This window comes from Squalius cephalus (genome assembly GCF_949319135.1).
Source record: "Squalius cephalus genome assembly, chromosome: 4".
Taxonomy (NCBI): domain Eukaryota; kingdom Metazoa; phylum Chordata; class Actinopteri; order Cypriniformes; family Leuciscidae; genus Squalius; species Squalius cephalus.
This window is the reverse complement of record NC_137125.1, coordinates 43,978,010-43,987,639: the sequence shown is the minus strand read 5'-3', so window position 1 is coordinate 43,987,639 and position 9,630 is coordinate 43,978,010. Positions and strand designations below refer to the sequence as shown.

The window sequence follows — 9,630 nt, the reverse complement described above, 5'->3', positions numbered from 1 at the left end:
TGATTAAAACAAAAGGATTCAGATTATAAAATTGTGAATGCTTTCAGGTTATTTTCATTATACACCTGAAAAAGGAAATTATGTTTAGTGATTAAATACATTTCATGTCACTGAGAGTATATTTTTTTATTTTGCAGATAAATGGTGCATCTCTACTACATAAGACTATTTAGTAGTAAAGAAAGAAAGATATATCTTTCCTTCATTGTTATTCCTGTACTCACAGATATGAAAAAGAGTATAAAGCTGAATCATAATAACCTTTAAGCAGCTGGTGAGCTGGTACTGTTTTGAAAGAGTGGTCATATTTGTACATACAAATAAACACAAAAAAAATATTTAATTGTGTCTGTGTTACTGTTCATTCTCAAGCTAGTGAAATCAAAACAAACTCTTATGAGCTAATATTTAGATTTGATTCACTCCATAAAATAGATTGAACAGGAGCGTTCTGCTTGTAAGTGTGATAGGCTATTTGCTTATACCATTCAATAAGAAAAAAGCTAATACTGAGTAGATAACTTACATTTTAGACACAATTTTGTCAGTCAGTTTATTTTGCTCCACCAATGGTCTCCTAGAAACACACATGGTGTTTCGTTCCTGAATGAATCTGTGTTGTTGAAATAAAGGATTCAATGACTCTATCATAAGAACTAGAACATTGCCACATTCTCGAGTGATGATTTCACCTTCAGAAAAATTTACATTTATTTTTTTACGTGGCACTGAAACTGTCTTATGACAAAAATAAAAGTAGGCTACTAATTATTATTTTAGTTGTTATTATTAATTTTATTAGTAGCAGTAGTTGTAGTCGCAGTATAGCCTAGTGTAGGTTATTTTTGGCATCACACAATTAATTCCAAATGTTTAGACAGGGAAAGAAGGGCAGTGCTGAGAAGCGCGCTCCCAGCAGGCGTCGGTGGCGCGCACAGGCAGTGGCTACAGATGAACTGATCTGATCTGATCTGATGGTGGAGGCGCGACACTGAACACTGAAGCAGGATGGCTTACAACACCAAACACACGATGTCCGCTGATGTGGAGAGTCGGAGGCGACGGTCCACCGAGAGTTCAGGCGAGTATTACAGTCATTTTATGATTATTAAGAAGCTCAGATACTTTTTTCTCTCAATATGCATTCATTCGGACCGTTTTTAAGCTAGTTTTCTCTGTTGTCTGCTTTGTTTGTTTGTTTGTTTGGGTACCAGTAGTTTTCCTAAACTATTGAAACTCATTCGATTTCTTTTGGAGATTTTAAGTCATATCAGTTTGTAATTGTAGATATTTTGACAAATCCGATTTGTTGGGGAATTTTGGGAATGTGTCACACCTGTAAGGAGAGACTAATTTCACCTGTTTCTACCTACTCACTGTAGATGCGAAGTTAAATCTGCACGTAAAAACATCAGTGATGTGCAGATGGCTTGTCAAAAAAAGTGTTTGTCTGTTTTTAATCTGTCACAAAAATTAAAGGCAATTTCCATAGTTATCACATTGCTCACATCTGAAAATAAAGACTGTAAGCAGTTTTTTCTATCTATGTCTTTGAAATTATTTGTGAGAATGTAATGTTTGGTTAATTCTTAAATGCTGAAGTAATGTGACCTTTGAACTTCTAAACATATATTTCAGTTTTTAATATGAAATCAATTAAAGACAATAGGCCCATAAGTAATATTTGACTTCTTGTGTTGAAATATGGTAGTAAATGTAAAACTTTTTTTTTTCTGCTTTGATTTTTTTTTTTAAACTTATGCCATGATATCAATTAGCAATGCCATCAGACACAGTCGCTTTACTAATGTAATGTTAGAAACTCTTGTTCATGTGACCATCAGGAGTCTTTAGTTAGTTCCACACTGACTGGTTGGGGACTCGACCAAGTCATCAGATGACCATGAGAAACCTCTAAATCCACTGAGACATTGATTTCTTTCTCTTTTTGACCTTTAGAGCCCCTCTGGGACCATGAACCCAAAGGTCGCCGCTGTAGCTCCCAGTGTGACAGACTGTGTGTAGCCGGAGCATATCTTGAGATCCCAGATACTCCTTCCCCCTGCACCTCCCAGTATTTAGCACACTACACCCCGAAATGCCTCTCTACCCACAGTGAGTGTATTCAGATAGACTCAAAGTTTCAAAAATAGTATTTGATCACTTTTTTGCCCTTGTTTGTAGGAAAGTGTAATTTAAACAGAGAATGAAATAAGCTTCGAACAATTTCAATATTTATTGGGTAGAAATGGTTGTTTTTATTATATTTGTATTATTTACATATTTACAATTTTGTTTTATGTTATAACGTTATGCAAAATGTGTGAAAATATAGTTTGTGTGTTTTTAGCATGCATAAAATATTAGCAATGAAAAAGCAATCAGCCATTTTATTCCAAAGGATTGTTGCAGATCTTTCTCCAAAAATGATCACTTTTCAGGGCATTCCCTGCATTCCCGATGCACAGATGACGTTTGGCAGGAAACAAGCGTCAGAACCACCATCCGAGCAGAAAACGAGGTGGAGGCGCATAAACTTGCCAACAACTACAAGGTGTGTAAATATGAGCGCTCATGAAATATTCCTGTTTTAACAGTCAGGGATGTTTCAAGAGTGGAAAAAAAAATACAGAATAAGGGTGCAAATCCATGCAATAACTGGAGGAAATGATTTGTTTATGTTTTTATGCCAGTTTGGTTTCAGGAAATGGAAGAGTCATGTAACCGAGCGGCCCATTGAGGACAGATCTGATGTAGTTAAGGAGCTTTATTCTGAGCTCAACTATATCAAACATCATTCAGGTTAGACAAAAATCAATGAGAAAAATATAAACCCCAAAAATTATTGGACATGCAAGCCACCCTTGAAAATATGTGTCATTGCAAAAGATATTAAACTATAACTTTTTTTTTTAAAGCACACTTTTAAAGAAAAAAAAAACTGACCATTTGGTTAATAGTAATTTAAACAGAGATGACTGAGAAAGAACTTTACAGATGCCTCATGGTTTAATGTTTGATCATTTATCCTATGGCATCCCATTCATTTTAAGTGTGGTTGAATGTATAAAATACTGTAGTCGGTTGATTAACTAATGTTTTTGATCTCTTTTGCTTCTAGGATCACTGGTTACTGTTGGAAATATAGTATATGTATTGCTCTTTGGCTGGTGGATCTCTTTGTTTTACTTCTTGGTTAGTCTGCTGATGTTTTGTACCATTGCTGGGATCCCATATGGTATGTCAGGGTTCATTTGTCATTTATTTTTGTTAATAGTCCATTTCAGTTGCATTTTGACCCTTTATTCTCACTTGAATCTGTTTTCTCATATTTTGTGATAGGAAAACTCTGTTTGGAGCTGTCAGGTTATTTCTTATGGCCATTTGGAAAGGCATTGCAGAAAGTAAGAGCAAAATGTATCAGCGGAAGGTTCCTCAAAATCATATATGTAGCCTGTTCATGTTTTTTTTTTAAATTCTGTCACACCGTTAAATCATTTTGCAAAGGCCAGTTAAATAATCAAATCTTATGTCTGTAGCATGGCACATGACATTCATTCCAGACTCTGCTGTCTTCATGTTTTCCTTGTTATAATTGATTTAGAATGCCAATAATCGATTTTCACTGATATTTTTGCAACTGCACTCCTTTCAAATCTAAATGTGAAGTCTATTTAAATTTTTCTTTCAGAGCAGCAGCCTGCTTAGGAAATGTTGTATGAAATTCCCACACTGTGAGGCCATTCCAGAGGAAGTGGATGAAGTAAAGGAGTCTTTGGAGGTGAAAGAATCTACACCTTTGCTGCGCTCCGCTCCTGTCTTTATCTCAGAAATCCCTGTGCCTACGCTGCCCCCCAAGAAGACACGTTACTGGGTGAGACTGTCAGTTTTGAAACATTTATTTAGGGCCCAGTTTACCTGAGGCTGGTTTAGGTGGATAACTAAGTATGTTTCAGTTTAGTTTGTGCCAACCCTGGGTTTTAGGCACCATGAAAGTGGCTTGGCCTTAAGCAGTGTTCATCGCCATTGTAACTTGCTCTCCACGGCTAACCTGCTCCGGGGCAGGGTTATGTTCTGGGTAAGAGATCTCAAACTGAAAACGGACCAATCAGCTGTGAGCAAAGTAGTCACTTCCCCAGTTTCTCTTGCTCCAAATTAAAGGTCACTACATATTAAGAGATTTTTTTAAATACAAAATCGATTTATGTACATTGCGTGAACTTATGTTGTCCACTAGATTGAGAGATCTGAAAAAGCCTATAAATTTAGACTCCCCTCGAAGAAATCAGGACAGAAGTGGTCTCAAAACCAAAACGCATCTCAAAACCAGGTGTAAACAGGGCCTAGCTGAAAGGCCATTGTTATACTGTAAATCATGCTTGGGGTTTAATGCATCGTTGGTAAAGTTTAGGATTGTTAACCAGAAGGTTGTTAGTTTGAAGCCCATGAGGACTACTATAAACTAAAAGTACAACAAAAAGATAAGAATTCAATAAATGGTTACCTCAATGTTTTCTTCCTAGTGTCGGTTGAGTACGTATGTTTGGCTGATGCTGGGATATCCACTGCTGGCTGTGGTTCATACCCTGGCCGTCTTCCTGTCCTGGATGATGGTGTTCACCATCCCTGTGTCAAAGATGAACGCCAGGACCTTGAGCATCATCCTGCTCATGCCACCGGAAGAGGTCAAAGTTTGGACTGTGAAAAAGGTGAGTACTATTCTACTGTTTGCATGAACATTTTACTAACTGTTTTACTAATAGTTGTTGTATCTACTATTCTTTAGCCACAAGGTTGCGAGACCAGAGTTCTGCTTTGCTGTTACCGTGCCTTCAACTGGTACTACTACAAATACACTGTGGATGGGATCAATGTGTTTGCTGTCAGTATCCTTCATGTCTATGCCTGATTTTAAACCACTCTCACCATACCTTTTTTATGTATGATTTAGTCATAATTGTTTTATGAGACATAAAGGGCGGGGAAAGAAAAAGAACAACTGAGACAAAAGTGATGAAATGATGAAAATAATTAAATAGGAAAATATAATAAAATAAATATATTCAATACATGTTATAAATATTGAACTAAACTACTTTTGTTGACAAATCCCTTTAGCAAGCTTTATTGCAAAAAATAAAAAGTAGATTTTCTTTATGATATGCAGTATTTATGAACATGTTAAAATCTTTAAAACCGATATTCAGACCTGTTGCCGCTGGTTATCATCACTCTGGTGATCGGATATGTGGACAGAGATAATTATTTTGTGAGCTCAGAGGTGAAGTTTTTCACAGCAGTGAGCTCCATTATCCCATTGTCTTACTACATTGGAATGGGGATAGCAAGGTAACATTTAAATCGGTTTATATGTACCTATTCAAGTTTATATATTTTATTATATTGTTTATTTTTCATGTAAAATCTTGTTTTCTCTGTAGTATTTCCGCACAGAGTAACTTTGCAGTGGGAGCGGTAGTAAACGCCACGTTCGGCTCGATTACGGAGATGGCCTTCTACATCACAGCTTTGCTGCAGGGTCACCGCGCAGGAAACAAGTGCTATGCGGAGATCGTCAAATCTGCTCTCACCGGCACCCTGCTGGGCTGCATCCTCTTCATACCTGTGAGAGCGAGTGTGCTTCTGTGATGCTGCTTTCTCACACTAGCCCTTCTGCTCTGATACCAGCCACACATACATGTTGTACATTATAAAATTCCCCTAACAGCTACATTCTGTGTGAGTGCCTTTTAGGGGATCTGTATGATCATCGGGGGCTGCAAGCACAGAGAGCAGCGGTTCAACAGCAGGTCGGCAGGGGTCAGCTCAGCCCTGCTCTTCATATCAATAGGAGGTGAAAGAACCACCAAAAAATTCACTGTTTTTAGGTAGAATGAATTATTTTTTTACCTTTTACCTCTGACCACAGGTGTTTTCGCCCCCACGTTGTTTTCAAAAGCTTATGGAAACTTTATATGTGAGGGCTGTAACAACTCACCTGGTAACACCACAAACCCCTTCATATGCAACAACTGCCACTATGACCTGGTATGTTGTTTACTTAATATAATTCAGGCCGTTTAGACACATTTTGTGATGTATATGATGCAAAGCACAGTATTTAAATATATGACCATGATATTTTCCTACAGAGCGAAAACAACCGACCACTTTTTTTGAGTCATATCGAGTGAGTATCCAATCACACTTGTTTTTACAGTCGTCATCGTCTTTATTTATATATCGCTTTATACAATACACATTGTTTCAGAGCAGCTTTACAGTGATAAACAGAAAAATAATAATTCAGTGATGCAAGCAGAATTCAATTCTGGTGTAAAGCAGCTCTAAAAAGACAATAGTAAACAGTCAGTATTTATTACAGCATAAAGACATTAAAATATTTCCGTCTTTGCTTTCAGGCCTTTAGTGTACACTATCTCTGTCCTGTTACCTGCTGCGTATCTCATTGGTCTGATCTTCACCCTTAAGACTCATTCGCATATTTATGATATCCACGTCAGTGACGGACACTGTCATGGTGTGTATTTGTGATTTTACATTTGAGTTATGCGGTTGTAGGTGTGTGTGCTTTTATTAATTAATGTCCTAATCTCTCTCTGTGTGTGTGTTAGTTATTAGTGACCATGGTGCAGTGGTTCATTGGTCTAGAACGAGAGCTCTTGTGGTGCTCATTTTGGCTACGGTAATGATGGCAGCTTGTGCTGATCTCAGCACTGAAAACATTAAACCGATCCTCTCCAACTCCAGTGTCTCACAGGTACAAACATGTATATACATTTTTTTATTTTATTTTCAATGTTTATTTTTTTATCCCATATTATTTTATTTTTTTTATAATTATTATATATTTTTTTTTTTAACATTTTCAACTTTCTTTTGTAATGTTGCTGTTTGAGCATGAAAAAGGTCTGCAAAGTTACAAAGCACAAAGTCAACTCCAAAGGGAGTTTATCTCAATATCAGTAAGCACTGTTTCTGAACTCCCTAAATACCTCGATTGTAGTCTTGAGTTTTCTTCCAGGAAGGTTCACGTCACAATATTCTTTGTTTAAATAATTCTCACCAAAGGAATCGAGTCCTGGTCGAGTTGCTTTAGTAGTGTGATGAACTTGCGGTTATGGTGAGGGGCGTGAAATTTCCGAAACAAGTGGTTAACCAATCACAACTCACTAGTCCACCTGACCAATCAGAGCACATTGCGCTTTTTGGAAGGAGGGGCTTCATAGAGACCGGAACTAAACAGCATTACAGGGAAGAGAGGTGCTCCGACTATTTAAAATAAGTGATAAATAATGAGTTTTTTGAACATTCAAACCTGTTTTAGTAGACACCAAAAACAATTTTTTTTCATAAATACCAGGCCTTGTTCTTGCTCTGTATCCAAGCTTAAATATTCATTTATATCACAAATATATTGTGTTACAGTATTTTATTGGAGTTACTGTATTGGCCATGGTTCCCGAGCTTCCTGAGATAGTCAATGGGATCCAGTTTGCTCTTCAAAACAACATCAGTCTCAGGTTACAACTCTCACAAAAATGTGCACTTGACTGTTTTCAATATATGATCTGGATCTGCCTCTAATATGGTTATGTTTATCATCTAGCCTGGAAGTGGGGAGCTGCATTGCAGTTCAGGTGTGCATGCTGCAGATACCTCTACTGATCTTGTTCAATGCTTTTTACGTAAGTCACACTCAATAACTTAAGTTGGTTTCTTTTACTCAGTTCTGCAGTATGACACAAGTTCTTTTTGTTTCTCCAAAGGATGTTGGATTCGTTCTCATATTCAGTGATTTACACCTCTGGGCAAGCATCTTTAGCGTTATCCTGGTCAACTACATATTTATGGATGGAAAGTCGGACTACTTTCAGGGTAAGCATTATTAGTCTTAGTGATTTAAAGAAATAGTTTGTCCAAAATAAAAATCATATCACGTAAGGAACAGTCTGCCTAACAGCCATGATCGCTCTTCGGCAATAACTCCTTTGTACTCTACTGAAGAAAGTAAGTCATAGAGGTTTGAAAAAGGCTGATGACAGAATTTTGATTTCTGGGTGAACTATTAAAAAATATAATGGTAACTCTTTACAATAATGCTTCATTTAACATTAGTAAGCATGAACTAACAATGCTTCTACATGATTTATGTTTCTATCCAAAGTTGTAAAAATGAACTAAAACGTTTGTGATTAACTTAAAACATTTACGAATAAAGCACCATCCCATGTTCAGGAAAACAAAATGGTCACTTCATGGGAAATTGGCGCAAAATATCTGTAATAAAAATGGAAGTTGCTGCAATCGCCACTATCTATTTTTTTCCTACATCATAAATGACTTGCGTTTCAGAGTGCGCGGACGAAATGTTGGTTTGCATTCAGATGCCTGGTATTTGAAAATGCAATCATGTGAGATGCTTAGAGGGAAATTAATCCAAATCATTTTGATGACAGGCTTTGGCTAAGGCATTTCAGAATGATCAAACCAACATTTGAGATGCTGTGCAATAAAAATGTTCAGCTGGTTAGTCCAGTTATCTAATAACATCCACTGTTGAGGCATTTTTTTTTTGTTCAAGGGATTTATTCAGTAAATGTGTTTCCATCATAGTTTATGCTTATCAGAATCTTTTTTATCTTTTTTTTTATGTGCACTTTTAGATTTTATGCCCATCTTGCCGTTTTCATCCAGTATTGTTTTTATGCGATATCCTAAAATGCACATTAAAATGGATGGAATGGAAACATAGCTACTCCTAATTAATGTTCATTTCTACATTACAATTACTACATTCTTACTAATATATTTTTAAAATCAAAAGTATCTGTTTACATTAGTTAATGCACTGTGAACTAACATGAAAAAACGATCAACAATTGTATTTTTTTTATAAATTAACATTAATAAAGGTTTAAAAAAAGCTCTAATAATGTATTGCTCATAGTTAATGCATTAGTTAACATGAATGTTAACAAATGAGAACTTATTGTAAAGTGTTACCAAAATAATTATACATAACATTTATATTGTATTTTATTATGTATGAACTAACGTATACAGGTTTTGTTTATTGCGCCTTTTTGTTGTGCATGATTTGAGACAATGAATTAGTAGAATTATGTCATTTCTATGGTTTGGTTTGGTTTGGTTATAAGATATTAGTTCAGGTTTCATTGTTACATAAAAAAGTGAATACTAATTTCTGACTATGGTTGTTGTGTTCCTGAACAGGAACGGCTCTGGTGGTTGTGTACCTCATTCTCCTGGCTTTGTACTTTTTTGCACCTGCTCCTCTTGGGTGTTGAAAAATGACTTTTTCCCCCTATTATCTTTTATTGCTGGCGTGTTTGTATAGTGTTTTGTGTATGTTTGTTCCATATACACTGTAAATGTCTTTATTTAGATGATATTTTTTTCCCCCCATCATGTGAAGTATTAGAGCTCTTTCTTAAGCCTGATCGAAGCTGAATGTAATTTCATCATGTTCACTTAAAATATGCATAAAAAAACTTTACATTCACAATAAAAAGTGTAGATGTAGCAATCTATCAAAATGAATAAATAAATTTTGTATCCCTTTCATTAACTTTTCTTGTTGTCATT

At 36.0% G+C, this 9,630-nt stretch overlaps 2 protein-coding genes across 2 annotated transcripts in view; one reads left to right on the top strand and one right to left on the bottom strand.

Annotated features, from left to right (window-relative positions):
• slc26a5 (solute carrier family 26 member 5) overlaps window positions 1–9,630 on the bottom strand; it is a 202,049-nt gene that overhangs the window by 30,707 nt on the left and 161,712 nt on the right. The window lies entirely within an intron of this gene.
• Window positions 952–9,611, top strand: cax1 (cation/H+ exchanger protein 1). Its single transcript, XM_079869514.1, has 20 exons — window positions 952–1,081; window positions 1,960–2,115; window positions 2,442–2,554; window positions 2,694–2,802; window positions 3,122–3,238; window positions 3,343–3,404; window positions 3,692–3,874; window positions 4,524–4,709; window positions 4,787–4,886; window positions 5,208–5,349; window positions 5,442–5,625; window positions 5,755–5,854; window positions 5,930–6,048; window positions 6,153–6,190; window positions 6,423–6,541; window positions 6,636–6,781; window positions 7,450–7,544; window positions 7,631–7,709; window positions 7,791–7,899; window positions 9,259–9,611. The coding sequence occupies exons 1-20, from the start codon at window positions 1,009–1,011 to the stop codon at window positions 9,330–9,332; spliced, it is 2,304 nt and encodes a 767-aa protein (XP_079725640.1). The 5' UTR covers window positions 952–1,008; the 3' UTR covers window positions 9,333–9,611.

Bases quoted from the DNA above. Each gene is read 5' to 3' on its own strand.
- cax1 (XM_079869514.1), top strand. From the start codon at position 1,009: ATGGCTTACAACACCAAACACACGATGTCCGCTGATGTGGAGAGTCGG. The intron at 2,555-2,693 runs GTGTGTAAATAT...TTTTTATGCCAG, and splicing joins AACTTGCCAACAACTACAAG to TTTGGTTTCAGGAAATGGAA. The intron at 7,545-7,630 runs GTTACAACTCTC...TTTATCATCTAG, and splicing joins CAAAACAACATCAGTCTCAG to CCTGGAAGTGGGGAGCTGCA.